Raw genomic sequence first — 25747 nt, forward strand, 5'->3', positions numbered from 1 at the left:
TTTTATCGTAAAATGCAATCCTGTACCATCGTACAGTCCCTTACTTAGGCTACAATCCATACTAGATTGTAGCCTAAGTAAGGGACTGTACGATGGTATTTAAAAAAAAATATGCCAGGACAGTCAAACTTTATGCAAGGATGCCTTACACTGTCTCCACCCAATTCCCTGAAAATTTGCCTCTCTCTCTGTTCACCCACATTCTGGTCTTGTTGATCTTTCCCGGATCTGCTTTCCTCCAGTGACATCTCTCATTGATGGAAGAGAGAATGATCTTCATCGCAGGAAAGATGCCATGGAGGTGCAGCAGGTTCTGCTTCATCACTGTGACAAGATCCACACTTTTGATGTTGCCAAGGTCGTTGCCGCCACAGTGAATCAGCAGGACATCCGGGACTGTTCTTCCTCTCAAAGACTGATGAAAAAAGGGAAGAAGGTTCCTCCATCTCAGACCACCCCAACCAAACCACCACACACGTCTGGCTCTCTCTTCCCCACGTCGGATGTAGCTGTCTCCTATCAGCCACACTTTCAGACCTATATATTATAAAATATATTGGATTTGAAAAAAGTACTTTGTGCTCTTCTTTACACAAAAATGGTTTATTAAGCTCTCATATGCATTTTATATTGTGTAAAGGACTAGCATTACAGGTACTAAGTGATTTGTGTATCACCTTTATGAAAAGATTATGCAAATAGAATAAATAACAATGCTTGAATTGACCTAGTTCAACTTGTCCAAGTACGACCGGGACCACATTGGGGTTTGTCCTTTTGGGCTCAGTCCATCCAGGAGCGTCTTCCAACTCTAAATAAAGTAAGTAAAAAACATGTTTTATGTTCTCCCTACTTTAAAAACAAAGAAAATTATCAGCAAATGCATATTCAGTTGAGTTAACTAGCACTCAGACTACTTATGTATGTGTTTTCCTATAATACATATATCCTGCCAGGTCTATCAATTTGTGTATCATCTTCATGAAAGGATTATGGAAATACAATATATAAATGTTGTTCACCTTGTCCAAATACCGCCGGGACCCCAATGTTATCCTCAGTCCTATCTGCCATCTAAAGAAAGTAAAAACATTCATGTTCAATATCCAAAACACAATGTGTTTGTCTTCCTATCTACCAATGACAGAGAAAAGAGTGATTGAGAGCACATGGATGTAAAGTTAATGTTAACGTTACAGTACTATTTTCTTAAGTCCTACAAAAATTGCCCTAACTTGGCTAAGTTGAAAACAAAACATTCGCCCTTGCCTGTATGTACAATTTCTAACGTCAGATATTTGTTTAAAATGGAAAATACACGCAAAACGACTAACGTTAAAACAAAGGCCAACATTAGCTTTGCCACAAGAAATTGCTAAAATCTAATACTGTATACATATTTACTACAGCATTATGTAAACCAGGTGTATCATGTTGACATACAGTACTCTGCTAAGTATTAGCTACATCCTATTTTTTTATAATCTTACCTTATTCAGCCAAAACAGATTCTTGTAGGTGTATTTTTGTAGTGTCGTCAACTCGTGTACAGTAAGCGAACGGTGTACAGTAGCGGGGGAGGGGGATTTAAATACAGCACGGGCCGATCGCTTATCCTTTCTTTCCAGTGTCTGTGGCGGTAAATCTTTTTCTTTGTCTTTACAGCCAGCAAGAAAATCAAAAATTCTTCAAAAAATTCTTCTGCTGTCTTGTGTTGCCCACAACTGCGTGAAGCGATCAGATGATAGATCCAAGGTTACTCTGTTCAGGGATGTTGAAATGATTTCAGTTGCAATATACAGTATTATATTTTCTATTATAGTTTTTTATTTATTTATGCTAATGCTAGCAAGCGTAATAACTAGCTTAAACTAATTAGCTTTACATTTGATAATATGTTATTGTTATATATTCATGGTGTAATCCATAATGGATAAGGATCACATTCTCTTAATATATCCAGGATCACATCTGTGTATAACATTGATAAACAATTAGGAAAATACTCTCAAGAGATTTTTACACTTTTTTTAATTAAAGTAACGTTAACGCTTCCATTTTTTAAATTTACTTTAACAGACTGTATTGTGACTAATTTAAGTAAGGTATAGATCATGCTTTCTAAAGGGATTTTCTGCAGTGAGTGCTTTTACTTCAACTGATTACACTAAATATCTTACAGTTTTCCTGTCCTTGATAAAAAAAAGGAGGCGTCAGTGGGTCAGAAACATTAACCGCAAAAATTGGAAGCCATCCCGCCACTCATATGCGCTCACCATTTCACAAAAGGAGTGTTTCCTAACTGGCAGTGCAGGAAGGAAACTAAATTCAACTGCCGTGCCTACAATCTTCGACATCACCAGTGACAACAGAACAGCTAAGCCACGGGTGGTAAGTATGCAGACACAGGTAAGTACTGTGTACTTAGATCACTCGTACATGGCTGGAAGTGTTACTTCTGCCTCTGGAGAAGTCACAACTTGTGAGTCAGAGATGGAAGTGACATTACCAGAGTCAGGAAATGTTGACGATAGCATTACTCAGTCAAACACTGATGACCACAGTTATATTGGAGTATCTCCCAAAACATTGAAGCACCAAATCGGACATAAATTGACCACCTGCCACAAAAAACTGAAATTGGAAAAACAGAAGACAAGATTTTTGCAAAGGAAAATTTCCAGTTTAACTGAGGTCATCAGTGTACTGAAGCAGAAACTGCTGATATCAACAGGCTGTGCAGAGATGCTGGAAGCCTCCTTTAGTGGTGTGCCAAAAGCGCTTCTCACACGAATCACACAAAAGAAGAAGGTTAAAGTATCTGAGGAATTGCGTTCATTCGCCATGACTCTGCATTTTTATTCCGCTAAAGCTTACGCTTATGTTCGTGAATGCTTTGACCTTGTTCTGCCACATCCCGAAACCATACGGTCGTGGTACAGCAAAATCTCTGGAGATCCTGGATTCACAAAACCAGCCTTTTCTGCCATCAAGTCTCGTGTAGAGGACAGAAAACGTGAGGGAAAAGAAACCTTGTGTGCCCTCGTGATGGATGAAGTGGCCATACGTGGCCAATGCATACATGGTCCATCATGCCACTTTTCCATGTTGAGAGCCCTAGGAGCAAGCTTGGATGTGCATAACATGAAACCCTCATTTCCACATCCGGCAGATCCCTCAAAAATGGTCCATGCAGTACTTGATGTATGCCACTTGCTGAAACTGATCAGAAATACATTGGCTGACGGAAGTCATTTGCTAACTCCAACAGGAGTCAAATCAGTTGGAAATATCTCCAGGAGTTAAACAAACTTCAGGAGTCACAGGGACTGCAACTTGGAAACCAGTTGAAAATGGCCCACATACGGTGGGATGAACAGAAGATGAAGGTGAAGCTTGTAGCCCAGGTGTTCAGCAGCAGTGTGGCAGATGCTCTTGAGTATTGCGACACACAGCTCCATCTGCCGCAGTTCAGAGGATGTGAAGAGACGGTGGACTTCCTGAGAACTATTGATGCTGCCTTCAATGTCCTCAACAGCAGGAATCCTCTAGGGAAAGGATACAAAGCACCACTGAGGACATCTAACAAAGACCACGCTGAAGAAATCCTTCTGAAGGCACAAAAATCTCTCCTGGAACTGAAAGATCAGACAGGCAAACCGCTGCATGCTGGGAAACGAAAAACTTGTGTAATTGGTTTCATTGCCAGTTGCATAAGTGTATGGAAAGTTTTCCAGGAAGCTGTGTGTAGGCCAAATGCCCAATGCCGTTACCTCCTCACTTACAAGCTGAGTCAAGATCATCTTGAACTGTTCTTTTCCTCTGTCAGAGCACGTGGTGGATTTAACAACAACCCTACTGCAAGACAGTTCCAGCTGCATACAAGCATCTTCTTGTGAAATTGCAAGTGAAGACTGGAACAGGCAATTGCATCCTCCGCGACAACACCACCACCTTGGAGGCAACACGTGCGGCAGCAAACACCTCACGCAGATATGACCTTCAGCCTGTTGAGCATGCAGAGCCAGAGCATGATTACCATCAATGCCCAAATGTTGATGCTATTTCTGAGTACAAAGACGCAGCTATCAACTACATTGCTGGCTTTGTTGTAAAAAAAGATCAAAGAAAAGCACAACTGCATGACATGTGCTGATGCGCTGACTTCTGATTCCACTGTGCATCCCTTTGTTCTCCTGAAGACTCGTGGAGGTTTGCAAAAACCATCACCTGGGATAGTTGCTGTTTGTTCAGAGGCAGAGCGTTGCTTTCAACGGGTTTTGAGATCAACATCTGGCAAGCTCGCCCAGGGATATGGCTTAACATCAGCCATCACATATCAAGTTCTGGATTACAGTGCAGACAAGATGTTCCCAGAGTTGCATGACCACGTTTGAAACCACTGTTGAGGACAATCATGTACATCTACTGGTGAAAATGGCATCTTCTATATACTGTAAAGTAAGGATGCACCACTTAGCCAGACGTGAAACTGAGAAAATGACAAAAGACATTGTCAGGCATAAATACACCAAGTTGGTCCATTGTCATCATCAGTAGTTACATGATGCTACATGCTGAGGGTTGCTTAAATGAACAGCTTTCTTCTTCTGTTTGTATATAAGTGTATCATGTAATATACAACCTTCTGTATACTGTAGTTTTCACTGTATATACCTCTAATTAATTTTTTCAAATTTATTTTAATTTTATTTTGCTCAATCTGTACTTTCTGTCTTGTGCAATACCTGATTTCCCCTCTTGGGGTCATCATATAATTGTTCTATCTCTAACTGTATTGTTTTAGCAACCCAACACATGGTTCTCAACAGTGGACAGACATATGTGAATGTGAACTGCAACATCCCATCCCATTCCTTCTAGCCAGTGTCAGTTTTGTGGTTTCTTTCTAAATGCAGTGGCTGACAGTTACAGTTGGTGCATGTAGTGTTCAACATACTGCTTGGAGTACGCTTAACGCGGCACAAGTCTGTAATGAACATGTACAATGCATCAGAAAAATTTCATCTGATTACAAATTCTTGTTTCAATTTTGCACTAACTCACTGAAAGTGTATATAGTTAAGAGTTTGGTCTGTGCTTTCTATTGCTTCAAACTATATGTTGTTGTTCAAAAGATAACATTTTTCACTTAAAAAACATCAAATATAAAACGTAACGTAACGTTTGCACTCAGTTTACATGTTTTAACTAAGCTCCTCATACGTTCAGCAAATTTTAATTTTAATGTATGACTTAATGCCTAAATAAGAACAAGAATAATGAATGTGCTACTACATGAACTATCAGGAATGTACAAGAACAAATACAGTCAGGTCCATAAATATTGGGACATCGACACAATTCTAATCTTTTTGGCTCTATACACCACCACAATGGAGTTGAAATGAAACGAACAAGATGTGCTTTAACTGCAGACTTTCAGCTTTAATTTGAGGGTATTTACATCCAAATCAGGTGAACGGTGTAGGAATTACAACAGTTTGTATATGTGCCTCCCACTTTTTAAGGGACCAAAAGTAATGGGACAACTGGCTGCTCAGCTGTTCCATGGCCAGGTGTGTGTTATTCCCTCATTATCCCATTTACGAGGAGCAGATAAAAGGTCCAGAGTTCATTTCAAGTGTGCTATTTACATTTGGAATCTGTTGCTGTCAACTCTCAATATAAGATCCAAAGAGCTGTCACTATCAGTGAAGCAAGCCATCATTAGGCTGAAAAATCTAAACAAACCCATCAGAGAGATAGCAAAATCATTAGGTGTGGCCAAATCAACTGTTTGGAACATTCTTAAAAAAGAAAGAACGCACCGGTGAGCTCAGCAACACCAAAAGACCCGGAAGACCACGGAAAACAACTGTGGTGGATGACCGAAGAATACTTTCCTGGTGAAGAAAACACCCTTCACAACAGTTGGCCAGATCAAGAACACTCTCCAGGAGGTAGGTGTATGTGTGTCAAAGTCAACAATCAAGAGAAGACTTCACCAGAGTGAATACAGAGGGTTCACTACAAGATGTAAACCATTGGTGAGCCTCAAAAACAGGAAGGCCAGATTAGAGTTTGCCAAACAACATCTAAAAAAGCCTTCACATTTCTGGAACAACATCCTATGGACAGATGAGACAAAGATCAACTTGTACCAGAGTGATGGGAAGAGAAGAGTATGGAGAAGGAAAGGAACTGCTCATGATCCAAAGCATACCACCTCATCAGTGAAGTATGGTGGTGGTAGTGTCATGGCGTGGGCATGTATGGCTGCCAATGGAACTGGTTCTCTTGTATTTATTGATGATGTGACTGCTGACAAAAGCAGCAGGATGAATTCTGAAGTGTTTCGGGCAGTATTATCTGCTCATATTCAGCCAAATGCTTCAGAACTCATTGGACGGCGCTCACAGTGCAGATGGACAATGACCCAAGCATACTGCGAAAGCAACCAAAGAGTCTTTTTAAGGGAAAGAAGTGGAATGTTATGCAATGGCCAAGTCAATCACCTGACATGAATCCGATTGAGCATGCATTTCACTTGCTGAAGACAAAACTGAAGGGAAAATGCCCCAAGAACAAGCAGGAACTGAAGACAGTTGCAGTAGAGGCCTGGCAGAGCATCACCAGGGATGAAACCCAGCGTCTGGTGATGTCTATGCGTTCCAGACTTCAGGCTGTAATTGAATGCAAAGGATTTGCAACCAAGTATTAAAAAGTGAAAGTTTGATTTATGATTGTTAATCTGTCCCATTACTTTTGGTCCCTTAAAAAGTGGGAGGCACATATACAAACTGTTGTAATTCCTACACCGTTCACCTGATTTGGATGTAAATACCCTCAAATTAAAGCTGAAAGTCTGCAGTTAAAGCACATCTTGTTCGTTTCATTTCAACTCCATTGTGGTGGTGTATAGAGCCAAAAAGATTAGAATTGTGTCGATGTCCCAATATTTATGGACCTGACTGTAGTATCTATTTCAGTGTTAGGACCACTTTAATTGAAGGGCCATACATGAACAAGTCATAAAAAGTTGATAACAAACATTTGAAATTCAAAGGATACATATAAGCACTGCTAGCACTTAACTATTAATTAATTCATGATTTCTCATGTATTTAGTATTGTTCTATGTATATATTCTATGTATATATGTATTGTCTTGTCTGAGTATGTACTGTAAGTGATTGGTCTCGTGTCCCCACTCGAGGCCTACACCTTGACGTGGTGAGTGGGCTTTAAACTAAGACAGGCCTTTTTTATTTTAAATATGTTACCTAAGCTGTTCAACCAACTTCATGCTAACTACCCTGCAATTGTAGAATGAATCCCGTTAAAATGGTGAATTTATGAGTCTTTTGCAACATGTTTTCCAGTTTCAGCTGTTGGCATGCCACGGTCCATTATCTGCTAGATGACTTCTCCCTCTCAGACAGCGATGTCCTTGTCCTGTCCAGAGTTCATATTACTTGCCTGACTCTTTATTTGATCGAAAGATGATTAAAAACAATACTTTAAAATTGTAACTGTGCAAAATTTTAATTTGTTTTGTGATCAGTTTTCTGGTATATAAAATATTACACATTTTCACATAGCCTACTGTATGTAATATATAAACATTTGCTACTTATATGTAACCTTACACGTTTTGCTATTTCTTAATAAACCCTTCTATCATTGTTGATGTTGTACCGTCCGTCTCATATTTCGATATGAAAGGAAACTAAATGCTTGTATTATTATCACCAGGAGTTGAAAATGAGTGCCACCATACATAACGTTTAACTTTATTACAGACAACAGGACATACATATTGTATATAGCCAATCATCAACAGTCAACGACAATGTTCATTATAATACTTCATTTTGCCATTTATTAATTAGTAATGCTTATCAAAATAAACGATGGATGTTTTGAGAAAACCAAGGCGATGTAATCACTATGTCTGTAACGTTATCTATGTACAGTGTACCGTTCTCCCATGCTAGCTACCGCTGATGTTAGCTACTAGCCGATAGCCCTGGCAGTTTTGGGAAACGCTAATGACGTTACATCCACGTAACAGGCTTTACAGCATACATACATACATCAATACATCCCTTGGATATATCATAAGATAATACCATGGATGTATTAATAGAACACATGGTGAATTATAGCCATTAGCTGCTGGAGCTACATCCATTACATCTACAAGACTCAAAACAGTCATATGAGCAAGCGCAGTGCAGGTGATGAGTCCTGCGGCTGTGCTCGCGTCCATTATGCACGTTCATCATCCATCCATCCATCCATCTTCATCCGCTTATCCGGGGTCGGGTCTCGGGGGTAGCTGCTCCAGCAGGGGACCCCAAACTTCCCTTTCCCGGGCCACATTAACCAGCTCCGACTGGGGGATCCCGAGGCGTTCCCAGGCCAGGTTAGAGATATAATCCCTCCACCTAGTCCTGGGTCTCCCCCGAGGCCACCTCCCAGCTGGACGTGCCTGGAACACCTCCCTAGGGAGGCGCCCAGGGGGCATCCTTACCAGACGCAAAGGAGCAGCGGCTCTACTCCGAGCTCCTCACGGATAACTGAGCTTCTCACCCTATCTCTAAGGGAGACGCCAGCTACCCTCCTGAGGAAACCCATTTCGGCCGCTTGTACCCTGGATCTTGTTCTTTCGGTCATGACCCAGCCTTCATGACCATAGGTGAGGGTAGGAACAAAAACTGACCGGTAGATTGAGAGCTTTGCCTTCTGGCTCAGCTCTCTTTTCGTCACAACGGTGCGATAAATTGAATGTAATACCGCACCTGCTGTGCCGATTCTCCGACCAATCTCCCGCTCCATTGTCCCCTCACTCGCGAACAAGACCCCAAGGTACTTGAACTCCTTCACTTGGGGTAAGGACTCATTCCCTACCTGGAGAAGGCACTCCATCGGTTTCCTGCTGAGAACCATGGCCTCCGATTTAGAGGTGCTGATCCTCATCCCAGCCGCTTCACACTCGGCTGCGAACCGATCCAGTGAGTGCTGAAGGTCACAGGCCGATGATGCCATCAGGACCACATCATCTGCAAAAAGCAGCGATGAGATCCCCAGCCCACCGAACTGCAACCCCTCTCCACCCCCGACTACGCTCGATATCCTGTCCATAAATACTACAAACAGGATTGGTGACAAAGCGCAGCCCTGGCGGAGGCCAACTCTCACCTGAAACGAGTCCGACTTACTGCCGAGAACCCGGACACAGCTCTCGCTTTGGTCGTACAGAGATTGGATGGCCCTGAGAAGGGACCCCCTCACCCCGTTTCCCGCAGCACCTCCCACAGTATCTCCCGGGGCACCCGGTCATACGCCTTCTCCAGATCCACAAAACACATGTAGACTGGTTGGGCATACTCCCAGGCTCCCTCCAGGATCCTTGCGAGAGTAAAGATCTGGTCCGTTGTTCCACGACCAGGACGGAATCCGCATTGTTCCTCTTCAACCTGAGGTTCGACTATCGACCGAACCCTCCTTTCCAGCACCTTGGAGTAGATTTTACCGGGGAGGCTGAGAAGTGTGATACCCCTGTAATTGGCACACACCCTCTGGTCCCCCTTTTTAAAAAGGGGAACCACCACCCCAGTCTGCCACTCCTTAGGCACCATCCCAGACTTCCAAGCAATGTTGAAGAGGCGTGTCAACCAAGACAACCCCTCCACACCCAAGAGCTTTAAGCATTTTTGGACGGATCTCATCAATTCCTGGGGCTTTGCCACTGTGGAGTTGTTTAACTACCTCAGCAACCTTCACCAGGGAAATTGATGCCAATCCCCCCTCATCCTCCAGCTCTGCCTCTACCATAGAGGGCGTATTAGTCGGATTTAGGAGTTCCTCAAAGTGCTCCTTCCACCGTCCTATTACCTCCTCAGTTGAGGTCAACAGCGTCCCATCCCTACTGTACACAGCTTGGATGGTTCACCGCTTCCCCCTCCTGAGGTGGCGAACGGTTTTCCAGAAGTACCTTGGTGCCGACCGAAAGTCCTTCTCCATGTCTTCTCCGAACTTCTCCCACACACCCTGCTTTGCCTCTTTCACGGCAGAGGCTGCAGCCCTTCGGGCCCTTCGGTACCTTGCAACTGCCTCCGGAGTCGTCTGGGATAACATATCCCGGAAAGACTCCTTCAGTCGGACGGCTTCCCTGACCACCGGTGTCCACCACGGTGTTCGTGGGTTACCGACCCTTGAGGCACCTAAGACCCTAAGACCACAGCTCCTCACCGCAGCTTCAGCAATGGAAACTTTGAACATTGTCCACTCGGGTTCAATGCCCCCAGCCTCCACAGGGATGCACGAAAAGCTCCGCCGGAGGTGTGAGTTGAAAGTCTGTCGGACAGGGGCCTCCTCCAGACGTTCCCAATTTACCCGCACTACACGTTTGGGCTTACCAGGTCTGTCCAGAGTCTTCCCCCACCCCCTGACCCAACTCACCACCAGATGGTGATCGGTTGACAGCTCCGCCCCTCTCTTCACCCGAGTGTCCAAAACATACGGCCTCAGATCAGATGAAACGATTATAAAATCGATTCATCATTGACCTTTGGCCTAGGGTGCTCTGGTACCAAGTACACTTATGAGCATCCCTATGTTCGAACATGGTGTTCGTTATAGACAATCCATGACTAGCACAGAAGTCCAACAACAAACAACCACTCTGGTTTAGATCAGGGAGGCCGTTCCTCCCAATCCCACCTCTCCATGTGTCTCCATCATTACCCATGTGCGCGTTGAAGTTCCCCAGCAGAACTATGGAGTCCCCGACTGGAGCCCCATGCAGGACTGCACTCAAGGTCTCCAAGAAGGCTGAATACTCCGAACTCTTGTTTGGTGCATATGCACAAACAACAGTCAGAGTTTTCCCCCCCACAACCCGCAGGCGTAGGGAGGCGACCCTCTCGTCCACCGGGTTAAACTCCAACGTAGCGGCGCTCAGCCGGGGGCTTGTGAGTATCCCCACACCCGCCCTGCGCCTCAAACCCTGGGCAACTCCGGAGAAGAAAAGAGTCCAACCCCTATCCAGGAGTATGGTTCCAGAACCAAGACTGTGCGTAGAGGTAAGCCCCACCAGATCTAACCGGTAGCGCTCCACCTCCCGCACAAGTTCCGGCTCCTTCCCCCACAGAGAGGTGACATTCCACGTCCCCAGAGCCAGCCTCTGCTGCCCGGGTCTGGTCCGTCGAGGCCCCTGACCTTCACTGCCACCCATGTGGCAGCGCACCCGACCCCAGCGGTTCCTCCCACAGGTGGTGGGCACAGCCCTCAGGTTCATAGGGACACACAAACCTCTCCACCACGATAAGGTGATGGTTCCCTTCATCATGCCAAATTTAATAATTCTGGATTCGCTTCTAGTGAATGTTAAAAATGTTAAAAACGTGACGTTTTAAACAAGGACCCTTTACTTGTTCGGGCTGGTAAGTTGATATACTCAGAAACAAATTATCCGCTGAAATATAGATGTTTCTTTTGCCATGCAAAGTCTATGTGAAAAGTCTTTCTGGGCCATGGGGTGCAGTACCACCGTTATCCGCTAAGCCCATGGTGGCTTTTAGACTTGGGGCACTTCCTGGGGGCTTGGTCACGTCTTGAAGTTTATTCCCCCCTAAAAAAAAAACAGTAGTGCGGTAGTAGCTGCTCGCTGCTAGCTGCCCTCCCATGAGTGTATTCAGCCGGGCTTCTGTGATAATCATCCCAATAACAATCCACAGAGCGGCGGTGGTGTGGCTATGTCCTCCAGTTACTGAAGGCTAGCTTTAGCTTGCGCTTGGAGCAGCAAGTTCATCTGCCTGTTGCCCCTCTGTCTGTCTCGTTCTTTCCAACTCTTGTGAGGCTAGTTCTTCGTCTGTATATTCAGGTTCAGAAATAAATAAAGACGACCATCAAACTCAAAAGGCTCTTCCGTGTGTTGTATATCTGCTCCAAGCTTCTTCCCTTGTAAACAACTCCGCTCTTCACACACTACGCTCCGATCTGCACACTACTGTTTACCTTTTCCTGCTACAACTGAATTCCCAGGAGACAGCGCGATGCTACAGCTAAGCTTCAGTAACGCTATTATCGTTTATCCCGTTTCCATGTAGTTACATAGTCACTGATATGGTCATTACCTATTTTTGAGGGGGAAATAAACTAAACTTTCCTCTGCAAAGGCATGATCTGTCCTCTGGAGGACATCCAACAGACCACTCGGGGGATTTTTGTCAGCTGCGGGAGGGGGACGAAGGCTGCTTGCCTGGCTAAGGGAACTAGCTACCACACAGATCGATCACACACCAAATCAAAATGGATGAGCTACAAATAAACACGGAACTGCTGCGTGATGATTTTTTACAAAAGCCTAGCTAAACACATTTATCACGGACGGCAGATAGCAGCTAACAGCTAGCAGCTAACAGGCCAAGCTACCCACCGGCAGGATCAATAGGTAGGTGAATTTAAACAATGTCTGAGTTGAAAGCGCATCTTGTTGACCAGCCCGGTCTCACGGCAGTTCGTGTAAATGTCACGTTATTTTTAATCTATTGATACGTGTTCACGGGGACGAAACCCACGAGCACGAAAATGTGAAGTAATGTATTTCAATGGAGGCATATTTCGTGGTCACAGCACGAAAATGGGATCGCGTCCCGCGTGTGGCGTTTTGTTTCCCGTAGTCTTCCTAATCACAACTGTACCGTTATTGTCGCGCGTCCCCCGCGGCCGTCTCCCGGCATGTGAGGCGCCCTTTCCCTGTAGTGTTTTTCCTAAACCCAACCTCAGCCATCCCGTTATTGTGGCGCGTCCCAAGCGGCCGTACCCCGTCGGCCGTCTCCCTGCGTGTGACACGCCCTTTCCCTGTAGGGTATTTTGTGCTGGCCACCACTTAAAAAACGAGAAAAACTTCCCCGTGAACACGTATCAATAGATTAAAAATAACGTAACATTTACACAAACTGCCGTGAGACTGGGTTGTGTTGACACATAAGGACCCTGTTCATGTGGCACAGACATATTAATTGCATTTTGTGTCTGTTAAGAGGCACAAAGGCACTCTAAAACTTGCCCTGACAACTGCTGTTTTAGCTCAGGGGATGCTTATACACGTAACTGCAGCTACTCCGTGTTGCCTGCACTGATTCGGGTCGGGGTTTTTTCTATCGAAAGTACTCACATAGCTATAGCGATCAAGATTAAAGTAAAAATTGGCCGGAATTCTCCTTTAAATTAATAGTTTCATTACCGGTTACAAACGTCTCGTTATCGCGTTAAATAGTAGTCTAATTCGGTGCAGTTGGTTTGAACGCCTGATGCAAAGTGTAGGCCTGTAGGAGTACACATGAAAACCCTGAACAAGCAGCGTCGTTTTGCTCCGTCTTTCTGCTGTTCCCCATTTACGTAGTGTTTAGTTTTACACTATGTAGGTTAAACCGCGGTTCACATGTATGTATGAACTGTGGTGGACCGTTACACTGTAGGCTATATTCAACATCACTGATTAAGTAGCCTAAGTCAATCCTACATTTTTCAACTTGGGAGCAAAACATGCTCCTTGGGGAAAAAATGACCATAAAGCCCTGTTCATGCTAATTAAACAACTGGACTTTGGGGTCAAGTGTTGTCGTATCTGGCCCATGTCCTGGATGTGAAAGCCCCCTTACTGGACTGCTGAATATAATAATATTCCATTATATTTTGTATTTTGAATTGTTACCTGCCACCAGAATTTTGTGATTTCCTTGCAATAAATATTGACAGTCTTTTATCCTCAAAATTTCCTGGGGGAGGACCCCCAGACCTCTCTGTTTATGTGTTCCCTCAAAGACCAATTCTGAGCAAGGAAAAACCCTTAAGTATAATCACAGACAGCCATAAAAAACATTTAAATTGCAGAGTTACAGTGTTAAAACGGATGAAAAGATGGAGAACCAGACAAACAATATGTACAGTGTCAACAGAGAGAAATACGGACAATCGAACAGACAGACAGTGACAACAAAGAACAACATACTGTAGAGAATGACAGTAACAGCATAAAACGGCATAAACAGGCAGTATGTGTACATTTTTTATAAACGTGTGCTCTTTAAAAAGTAGTAAGCATTGTTTGCCAGTTACATTAAATGTTTAAAAATCTGTTACATAAGGTACTGCTTATATTATTTCACCATCTGTACACAAATGTAATTAGTGAATGCAAAAACAATGCAAAGTATAGGCTCTTAACCTTGCAGTTTTGCACATATCATGTAAGACTCAATTTCTCCATTTCTTTGCACAAAACTCTCCAGAAAGTGCCATTTAATGGTTTATTTTTCAAAAAAATGTCCCCCTGGACCCCCCTAGGGAGAGCCCCCCCACATAACAAATCCCAATTTATGGGTGTTTTATTCAATTTTATAGCATTTTTTTAAAATGTGGGTTAGGGTTAGGGGCTGTCGCAGCGTCATGGGTGCGGCGTGAATGCACGTATCCGTGGGTGGGGCTGCATGGGCGTGGTAATGTTGGTGTGGCTACAGTGCCAGGGCTGAATTTTTGTCCCAGTCCACCCCTTGAGAGGTCATTAGCAGAAAGCCATGACTCAGGAATAAAGAACCAATTTATAGTAATAATCTTGACAGATTTTTTTCACAGGGATCTCACATTTGGAAGACCAAATTTAGAGGGAGGGGGAGGCCAGGATGGAGTACAGTGGGTGTAGGCCTAATGATAATATCACAAAATTATTATAGCAGAGTAAAAAACAATATCTAATCTACCTAAAAAGATATAAACTAAAAGAACATATCTGGTTTCTATCATATTTTTTGCTGTTTTCTTATCTTAAAACAGATCGCCTATGTTTTCAGTAATGCTGTCCCTGTTTCTCTCACTATTTAGAGATTGATCATTATTCGTTTGATTGTGTCTAATCTAAGGATGTCTTTTTATACACCTCGGGGGGATTTATCCTGGCATTATACAATTTCTCTAAGTCCTGCTCATTCTGTGACTGGAATTGGTACATCATACATGGTCAGATATTCTGTGTTTGTGTGAAAACAAGAACATGCCTGTCTGTTAGTTCACCACACAATCTAACTATGTAAAGACCCACTAAATGTTGAGGATTAATGATCAGTATAGCGGATTCCATTTTCATCAGGCCAGCACCATTGTGCATTTGGTTAACATGTTAGCACCTTTTAATGGCTCTATTAGTCTGCAGAGTGTAAGGTGGATGTATTCTTACCTGTACTGCCTGGTCTCTCTCTGTTTTAACAGAATGTAGTAAGACAGTCAAGTCCTGCAGACCTTGTTCTTTCTCCTTTAGCTCGGCGTTAGCCTGATAAAGACCAACATTACACTTTAGTATTCATATCATTATAGAGTACAGTATCAAACAAGCATAGCGACAAAGGTGGTTCCATTTCTGCCTCTGGACCCTGACCCAGTTCACATTAATCATATCTTATTTATTAATGTTAAAGATGGACCAGGTCAGCACTTTATTTGAAGGGCCACAAACATGAAGAAGTAATGTTTACTTAACAATGATTACCACACTACAATTCTTCAGAATATATGTACACTGCTGTAACTGGTCAGTTTTTTGAAGAATCAGAAATCATGATGATTGTACGAATTTTGGGGGAAACAACTTTATAGCTTGAAATGAAAACGCTAACTTATTACTTTTAAACATGATTGGAGTTCCCAACAGCATATGTTTAGCTGTGATACCAGATATGTGCCTGCAGAGTTGTTAGTTGTAACAGACTTGATCATTTATAGGGTGACAAATGTTGGTGCTCTTAAAGTTAGGGGTTATATTAACTTATGATATGAAGAGTTTGGAGTTCTGGAGTTCTTGATGCATTAATTAATGTACTGTTCCTGCATTAAGTCATGCATGAGATACTATTAATCCTTGTACATTACTGATAGTTCATGCAGTACTCCATGAATGAATTAATGCTTCATGCGCAAAGTCATGCAGTCTTCATTTTACTGATTAAAACAGGTCCACATTGTAATGAGGAACTGTTCTTTTGTATTTTCTTAAAACTCCTGTTCACGTTGCTTGCTAAACTAGGATTAATCCACAGCTTTTGTGGCTTGATACCTGATGATTCAGCAATACATTAATGAAACTGACTTGACTTGATTTGAAAGCTTTGTAAAAAGGGGATATTTGTTGTGAGAAATAAATGTAAAAAATGTCATTTAGTGTCAGAAACAGAGCCAGGACCCAGTTGTGAAGAGACTAATGGTCTCAATGTGAAAGACACAGGTAAGCTGCTGTTGTACCATAGTGTGTGAATAAGCAAACATTATCACTGAAAAAAATTATTTTCTTACTTAGTATCTTACTTGTTTCCAGGTCAAATATCTAAATATTCTTAATTCAAGATACATTTACTAGACAAGTGAAATGGCATAAGAAATGATGTCTTGTTTTCTGAAAAAAAAAACAACTAAAAATTAAGTGATTTTGTTTTTTTGATGTTGCTTAAAACAAGCTAAATCTAAAACAATTATTTTTCTTACCCCATTGGCAGATATGTAGCTTGTTTTAAGGAAAATATCACTTAATGTTGAGGTGTTGTTTCATACTTGTTTAGTAAATGCATCTTGATGTAAGATTTTTTTTTTTTTGATATTTGGACTGGAAACGAGACAAAAATGCTAAGTAAGAAAAGCATTTTTTGTAATGTATGGGGGCATACCTGGTCTCTGGCCTGGGTCAGGTCTTGGATTAGCTGCCCACTAGCAAAGTAGTGTTGGGCCTTCATGTCCTCACATCTTCTCTGGCACTCCAGCTCAACCTGGACTTGCATCTGTTCTAAGGCCCGTTCTCTCTTTAAACCAGCACACAGTTGTTCCTTGTACCTGGTAGATAACACACAAACACAAATCTCCGGTCAACTGTTTATATAGCAGTTCACAGCTGGTGGTGACTGACACATGCACTACGCACATATTTATATTAACCAGTCTAACTAGTCTTTTTTCATTAGTGTTTGTCTCACCTCTGGATTGTCTCATCTTTCTTTTTCAATGCCTCCTGATGATTTTTCTGTATGCAGCATACCTGTGCAGCCAGAACTTTCACCTTCCCCTGTAGTTTGACAATGTGTTTCTCAGCCTTCTGCAGCTGCTCTATGTGGGTCTGACACTGAGCCTCCAGTTGCGCATCACACTCCTTTAGAGCCCGGGCCACACCTTCATATCTGGCCAGAAACAGCCATACAGTTAGACACTAGAAAACATTTAGAGGACCTATGATACAGGTAGGCACAGCGGAAAGCTTTCATACACAAGGTGACAGGAGTAGTTATTACCACTGTAGCTGAATAAGAGAATGAGGCACAGCCGCCAGCTTTGCTAGGCTGCTGAGGAGCTGCTGTACGTTGCCTACACATGATCAGAGGTAAAACCACGAGGCAGGCGCAGATCATAGTGCTGGCACTTTGGCAAAGCGCAGTGCAGGTATACGTCATCATTGCTTTTAGCTAGCTCCTTTCATGGTTGTGGCTTGAAAGGTCAGCGGCAACAAGGTCAAAGTTTAAATAATTTAAACTTTGAGAACAGCGCACGGCTGCAATTTTGAGTGGTGCCCTACACCAAGTGTAGCACTTTGACTGAGTTGTCGTTTAACCAGGGAAAAGAGTTAACAGCATGGACAGTCTGAGTTTTCAGGGAAGCAACTTAGTTTAAAAATACATAACAGTGGGATATTACAAGAGCGAACTTAGCAGTCAATCTTATAATTAGAGATTAAACTGACTTTTTTCTACTTTCAAGCAGAGTCATTTAGGTAGATCAGTTGGAGAATGAAATGGGTTTCCTTCAGGCAGCTGTGCCAAAAAGTGTACCATTAAATATTGAACAGAAGTTAATAAAAGTTAGTAAATTGATAAAGTCACTGCTCACTGACTTACAGGATTGAGAGAGAGAGACAGCTGTGTGCGGCTTGCACTGTTGTGTTACCGGTAAACTCAGATTTTGCGTGGAAATTATTAAGCACAAGGTGAAATATGATGCACTCTGGAGAGATAGCATTCATTATTAATTATCTTCACTCAAGTTTCAGCGTGCAAAAGTCGCTGGACGACACAATCTATTGAACATAGCCATACTAAGAAGTACAGAGAGAGTTTTGTAGAGCTGATAGTCTTAATCATCTTTGTAGCAATTCTTTTGGCAATGGCTTGAATGTAACGGACGTTCATTAATATCAAAAGGTTACGCACTAAAGCTTTAATATCTACAGTTGCTGTGAAAACATCTCCAGAATTACATCTAACTGCAGTAATAGTAAAAGCCAATTCCCTCTGTTTTATGTATTTAGTGAGTCATTTTCCTTCTTTGTAGCTAAATAAACACCAAAGGTTGTTTGTCTGTCCCAAGTTGTCCATATGTTGCATAAACAACTCATATGAGCATTTTTTTCCAATGTGCCACCTCTATGGTTTATTTCTGGTTAAGTTTAGTCAAGCTTCTTGGGTAGGGACAGATCATGGCCATGGCTAAAAGGAAGCATCGATACACACTTTGTTTATTTGTTTGTCATGGAAAATCTTCAATAAAAAAATAAAAAATTAAAATAATATATATATTGATAAAATGTCCTTGATAATTGCTAAGTACCTTCCTAATTCCCAACACCACAGTCTCCTATGTCTTGTTAGGATGAACCTTGAACCTCGCTCTAAGATTATTTATTTAAGATTATCATTCATAATAGATTATCAGATTCAGTTTTTTTTACGTATTCACTCGCAGAGTGAATCGGCCAGACGCACAAATATCGTTGCAGATCGTGGGCCATCCAGACAGTTATAATCAGAGTAATGTATATATTGATCTGGTTACAATTGCAGTCTGGTCAGCAATAATAGCTTGGACTTGCCCCCATGGTCATATATCATGATGTAGCAAGAAACTATCTTGGACCAAACAGGTGCTTGAGTTGAGTTATATGCAGCTGCTGGACAGAGCCATATGGAGACCAATAACAATGAAAACAAATGTGCACATTTAGACAAAAAACATCAGTCAACATTGCGTTATGAGTTTTAAAAAAACTTTTGTTAAAGCATTTTTCAGTCAAAAGTGAAACAACACAGATATGACAGGTTATAATTTGAATTGCCTTGCTCACCTCACTGACTTTATAAACCAATGCAAAATTCTAATGATGTAATGACCCTTCCATCTTTCAAAGTTCCTTGGGCTGGTGTGGAAGGTGTACTTTCAGGGTTCTGAGCCTGTTTGTCCTCCCCAATATTTAGGGCCCGAGCATCGACAGTGGCTAAAGCCCTATTGAAACTGAAGGAATTATTATTCTTCCAGCAAATTAATTGCCTTTTTGAGGGGCTTAACATACTCAAAAACTCACCAAAATTGGCGGTCGCATCAAGCCTGGTGAAAATTTACGTATTTTAAGAGTTTCGGGAATAGGCGCAAAAAAAATGGCTCGTTAGCGCCCCCTACACAACTTTAAAAATTGAGCCCCTGCAGTACGTTTAACGTAGACTAACGAAACATGGTACACATATGTAGCATGTCAAGACGTACAAGAAACCTCATTGGAGCCATACCCTAAACCAAACAGGAAGTCCGCCATTTTGAATTGAAAGTTCGAAATTAGTGTGATTTTGGCCATTTCCACGTCGTACTTTAACAAACTCCTCCTAGAGATTTCATCCGATCAACTTCAAATTTGGTCTGTGCCATCTTAAGACGCTAAAGATGAAAAGTTATTAAAAGAAAAAAATTTCGTCAAAGGGCATGGCCGTGGCGGGGCGACCATTTTGTGCGTTTCGCCATTGAAACAGGAAGTGGGTGTAACTTGAGTGTACATTGTCCATTTGGCTCGAAACATTTCAGGATTCATAAGAGTCCAACCCTAACAACATCTACAGGCCGATATTGGCTCAAAGTCATAGCGTCCCCTAGTGGCAACAGGAAGTAGACCTAAAAGTCAAGGTGCTATATTTTAACGAACTCCTCCTAGAGATTTCATCCGATGGACTTCAAATTTGGTCTGTACCATCTCAACACCTTAAAAATGAAAAGTTATTAAAAGTAAAACTTTTCGTTCAACTGTGTGGGCGTGGCGTGGCAAGCATTTTGAGCATTTATTGATGAACGAAGAAGTTGTTGTAACTTGAGTGTACATTGTCATATCTGCCCGAAATTTCTCACATTTGACAAGGGTCCAGGCCTGAGGACAATAGGATAGGGCAAAATTGACTTTTGGTCATAGCGCCCCCGCTGGCAACAGGAAATCCACCTTATATGACAAACATCATCCGATTTACATGAAACTTCTAATGTGTGATCTACGTGTGATACTGAGCCGCTCCCTATACTTTAACCACGCCCATGTACTTAGGCTACACCCCCCTCTTATGGCTTTTGAGCCGTTTAAGGTAGAGTCTTGTGTGAGGTATCACTGAACTCAGCAGAGACTTCCTTCTTTATTGGTGATGGTTTGGTCCGCCCCCTATGCTTAAGCATAGGTGTGATTGGCAAAGGACAAAAAAGCAGGAAAATATACGCAGCACCCATGACGTTGCGACAGCACCCCCCCCCACATTTTTTTAAAATGCTATAAAATTGAATAAAACACCCAAAATTCAATTCAATTAATTCCCCCTTCCACAGAACGTTGTATGCAGAGGTTAAATTGGGATTTGTTATGTGGGGGGGCTCTCCCTAGGGGGGTCCAGGGGGACATTTTTTTGAAAAATAAACCATTAAATGGCACTTTCTGGAGAGTTTTGTGCAAAGAAATGGAGAAATTGAGTCTTACATGATATGTGCAAAACTGCAAGGTTAAGAGCCTATACTTTGCATTGTTTTTGCATTCACTAATTACATTTGTGTACAGATGGTGAAATAATATAAGCAGTACCTTATGTAACAGATTTACACTGTCTGTCGATTGTTCAATTGTCCGTGTTTCTCTCTGTTGACACTGTACATATTGTCTGTCTGGTTCTCCATCTTTTCATCTGTTTTAACACTCTAACTCTGCAATTTAAATGTTTTTTATGGCTGTCTGTATACTTCAGGGTTTTTCCTTGCTCAGAATTTGTCTTTGCGGGAACACACAAAGCAGGGGGGGGAGAGGGTCTGGTGGTCCTCCCCCAGGAAATTTTGAGGGTAAAAGACTTCAATTCCTGCATTCTGATACATTTTTATGCACCAATTTGTGGTAAAAATGTCAATATTTATTGCAAGGAAATCACAAAATTCTGGTGGCAGGTAACAATTCAAAATACAAAATATAATGTAATATTATTATATTCAGTAGTCCAGTAAGGGGGCTTTCACATCTGGGACATGGGCCAGATACGACAACACTTGACCCCAAGGTCCAGTTGTTTAATTAGCATGAACAGGGCTTTATGGTCACTTTTTTTATAAGCATGTTTTGCTCCTTGGAAAAAATGTAGGATTGACTTAGGCTACTTAATCAGTGATGTTGAATATAGCCTACAGTGTAACGGACCACCACAGTTCATACATACATGTGAACCGCGGATTAATTGCAGAGCAGCATTATCACTGGGAGGATCCGGCATAGCCTGAACCCTGCAAACGGAGATCCCGTTTGAAGGTGACATGCTAGATTTTGACTGAAAATCCCAATTTAAGTAACCTCTGATTGGTTCGTAGTAAATTAAGTACCCTAAGTTTAAGATTAGGTGTTGGTCATTCTCAACACCTTTCTACCCCCCCACAACTCTGGACTCTATGCTGCTGCCAGCCTGTGTAACGTACGTCGAGCGACTGTTAGCTTCAGCTGGCTAACGTTAGCTGTCAACCTCCCGACTAACGGTTACCACTAGCTAGTGATCTAGCGAGGATTAGCTAGCCCTTCAGACCACAGTGGACTTCAGTGGACTCTCTATCCAAACTCCCGACTGGACCTTCGTCTGCCACAACTGCCGGACTCTTTCAAATACATGTACTCCCTGTCTCCACTGATCACTTGGTAGCGTTGGTCAGCTGTCAGCTTATGCCAGCTAGCTTCTGTTAGCTTCCACCAACTGACGGCTCGCCCAGCACATCTGTTCGCTGTAGAGCTCTTTTAGCCATGTTTCCCGGCTCAACACTAAGTTAGTGTGGGCCACTACTTCTCTGCACTGCCGAAAACAGTGCTCCTAAAATATTCCTCACTGCAACTTCTCAACGTCATCTGCTATGTCGCTTCAGCTTGCATTGCCAACATAAAATAAAAATATTGTCCCATTGTCGGCTTCAGCTAAGAAGATAGTTCGCCCCCACACATCCAAAATTCTTATTCAGATAACCTTCCGCAACGATTGCAGGCTCTTTGGTGGAGCTCTGCTTTGAATGAAGTTACATGGTGACAAATTAATGGACCACTTGTGGAGTGATATGAAGACATGAATCAGAGGCACAAAAAACAGTGCAGTGACCAGTCATTATGTTTACCAATACCCCTGACCCGTGGCTTGCGACCCCCCCCCCAAAAAACGGATTTGCATGATTCACGAGAGCTTCATTTTCAAGTCGGAAAAGCCGGATTTCCGGATTTATCTGGAAGAATCACACCCCTGCTTAAGCCATGCCCCTTTCATAATTGGTGACCCATTTAAGGTAGAGTCTTGTGTGAGGTATCATTGAACTCAGCAGGGAGTTTCTTTAATTTTTCTTCTTTTTCTTTTCTTTTGTTTTTTATGTCTGAAGGTGCCAATAAAAAAAATGTATCACAAAAAAAAGAACACATTCTACAAACAGATGTAAATTACACTATTGGTCCAGTCATGGGCCTCTTAACTGTTTCTTTTTTATGTGCAAATTTGGAGATGTCTTTTCTCTCTCTCTCTCTCTCTCTCTCTCTCTCTCTCTCTCTCTCTCTCTCCCCCCCTCCTCAGGCCACATGCGCTCCTACAGTAGCTGCCTAGGCCAGCAGCTGGCTCTAACTGCCTAAATGTGTTATTAATGACTCACTTCTTAATGTGGTCATCCTCTTCTTTCTTCAATTTGGTCTTGATACATCTTAGCTCGTCCTCAAGCTCCTTTAACCTGAGACAGAAGAGAGTCACAAAATCTTAAAAAACACACACATACACACACACACACACACACACACACACACGCGAGCATACTTGTAGTCCTTCACAGCAGTGAGGTCTTTAATCTCCAGTTCTTTGTGTTGTAGCTGGGTTTGTATCCGCTGACATAACTCATTAGAAGCTTTGAGAGCCTCTGTGTTCTGATGCTGAGCTTGGCTGTGAACTTCAATCTCTTTAGACAGCAGCACCACCTAGACAAGGACACACACAGCAAAAAATGATGACGACAACTTTACATGTGAAGGACTAACCATGGGAAGATTAGAAAACATGTAAATCGGCTACAATAATATTTAGATTACTTGAATTGAGAATACTATTATACTATGTTGCTTTTAAGAAATAATAACACATTTTTGGTTGTTTAGGCTTGTTACCGTCTCTGCTCCTCTTCAACGCTTTATACCATTAGTTACTACAAAGGAGCTTGCTACAGTTATGCTACATTCACGAGACCATGGAATGTTAATGTACATTACTCAGCAACACGTGAAAATAGGGGCAAGGTTGCACGAATAAAGTTTAAATGAATTGAACTTTTAAGGCAAATAACAGAACAAATTTGCATACAATATATGTTGTCTATATATGTGTCTTGTTTTTTGTCCACCTTACATAACAAACCGAGTATTTATAGACAACATAAATGGACAATTTACTTTAGTAAAGCACATCCTATTTACAAATAAACACCATTCTTTTACTCTTCTCACCTTGATATCATGAGACAGCACCACAGCGTGCACCTCATCCAATTTCAAATTGAACTTATGTTCCTGCTGTCTGAGCTCACTGTCAAATGCTGCTGTCATCTCCTGTTAACCAGAGTGAAGAGATCTTGTGTATAACATTTTACCACTATTGCATTTATTATGGGATATAGGCGTAGTTACTATAACTCAACATAACATCACTAAGCAGCTTTCATCCCTACGAGCCTCCACTTTGTATTGTGTGGTTTCTATTCAAACTCTGCTTGGTTGCTACTGTGTACAGTGCAAACATGAATTACTTTACAGCACAAATCAAGAAGAGATCACTGCTCTCTAGAATTAACCAACATCTTACAACATTTTCCAAGCAATGACAGATGGACGGAGTCACACATGTTTACCTTACAATGTAAACATGTGTGCACTCCATCTGAACAGGGTAAGCTTAAAGCAATAAACATGTAGATTGGATGTGTAATGTGCATTAATTGTTTGGGGTGTGGCTGACTGCAAAAGAAATTAACTGGTAATGCAGCTGCAGATAGCCTATGCCAACACTGCCTCCACATTAACTACTTTCTGTATCTAGCGCGCCAACCCCTCCCTGAATCGCCTTTATTCGGACATGGCTGGGAGCTTGTGGGTGGTCGCTGTTGCCCTGTCCATCACAAGGGACCTGTTCTTCCGATGCATCTACCTGCATCAGGGCCAGCTGAAGAGAGCAAGGAAGAGAAGAGTGAGTAGGATGAGGAGGAGGGAGATGATAATGTACAGAGTTGAGGGGATTTATCGTAATCTGGTACAGAATGAGGCAGAACATTTTTTATTGTCATAAAAAACAACTGTTAAAATTTAGCACATTTTATTTTTGCTACAACATGATGTTAAAATGAACTCATTAGAACCAACTAATAAATAAAGTACAAAAGAATATAGACAATGAGTCTTTTATTTTTTTGTCCCTAACCGTATTCCTGTGCACCTATCTTTATTTTGGATACAGTAAGGGGAGGGTGATAATTAATCTTTTACGTTATATGATGAACATTAGATAAACAGCACATTCTCTTCCTGGAGCCAAACTAGCCTACAAGATCCATTCTATTTGTCACCTGCTCATCTTACCTGACAGACAGATATGTAGAAACACAAACATACACAAGCCTGCCAATTTAGTGTTACAGACACCAGTCAGAGATTCAGAGCTCTTTTGTCTGGGTTCATCCTAAAGGTCTGCTGCTGATCCCCTCTGAATGTCTGGCTGCTCTACCAGTTATTTTAGTCTTGTGGACTGGATGTCTCTTCACTGTACAGAGCCAACTATGTTGGGTTGTAACACAAGACGTAGAGTATATTACTGTTTAGAGTAAAGCTGGGTCGATTTCCGGTTTCACCGCCAAAACCAGTTTGATTTTATGCTAACCGGTTAAACTGGCTATGACCTTTGCTGTTTAATTAATTAAATAGCTTAACTTTATTGACAAGTAATGTGGCAGTGTCAACACAAACTACATTTCCCTGAGCATTTCTAAAGCTAAAGCACAGCGGAGCTTTCTGTTGCGTTCTGAAATAAAACTGCTGAGGATCACAGGCGTGTCTGTCATGAACATGGATGAGATCATATTTCCGTAGTGGTTGGAGAGGGAACGGTGTGTTGGTTTACTAGAAGGTTTATGAGTTTTTTGGGGTGACGAGATGATACATGGCAGAGTTATTCTCAAAGAAAACTAAAACTACCCCATATGGAAACATTTGGGATTTTCAAGCAATGAAAAAGACAAGCAAAGTGTAAACACCTAAACCAAATAGGTTTTTATAACCTCACTGCAGGTAAAAAAAAGTCATTACTTAGAGGTGCATTACCACCAGCATGTGGACTGGAGTCGCAACATTCTCATTAGACATGTGAAAGTAGTGGGA

At 42.1% G+C, this 25747-nt stretch overlaps 1 protein-coding gene across 8 annotated transcripts in view; it reads right to left on the reverse strand.

The window, feature by feature from the left end:
* ccdc57 (coiled-coil domain containing 57) overlaps nucleotides 1-25747 on the reverse strand; it is a 97405-nt gene that overhangs the window by 50577 nt on the left and 21081 nt on the right. For 4 of the 8 annotated variants that reach the window (XM_078279917.1, XM_078279921.1, XM_078279918.1 and 1 more), the window contains exons 6-12: nucleotides 24525-24539; nucleotides 23828-23929; nucleotides 23148-23305; nucleotides 22990-23064; nucleotides 17028-17228; nucleotides 16725-16887; nucleotides 15248-15340 (exon numbers count right to left, since the gene is read on the reverse strand). In XM_078279917.1, the coding sequence (XP_078136043.1) occupies nucleotides 15248-15340; nucleotides 16725-16887; nucleotides 17028-17228; nucleotides 22990-23064; nucleotides 23148-23305; nucleotides 23828-23929; nucleotides 24525-24539 (807 nt within the window). The remainder of the gene's footprint in view (nucleotides 1-15247; nucleotides 15341-16724; nucleotides 16888-17027; nucleotides 17229-22989; nucleotides 23065-23147; nucleotides 23306-23827; nucleotides 23930-24524; nucleotides 24540-25747) is intronic. The other 4 variants (XM_078279922.1, XM_078279920.1, XM_078279924.1 and 1 more) reach the window with 2 other exon arrangements.

This window comes from Sander vitreus, chromosome 21 (genome assembly GCF_031162955.1).
Source record: "Sander vitreus isolate 19-12246 chromosome 21, sanVit1, whole genome shotgun sequence".
NCBI classification, from domain to species: domain Eukaryota; kingdom Metazoa; phylum Chordata; class Actinopteri; order Perciformes; family Percidae; genus Sander; species Sander vitreus.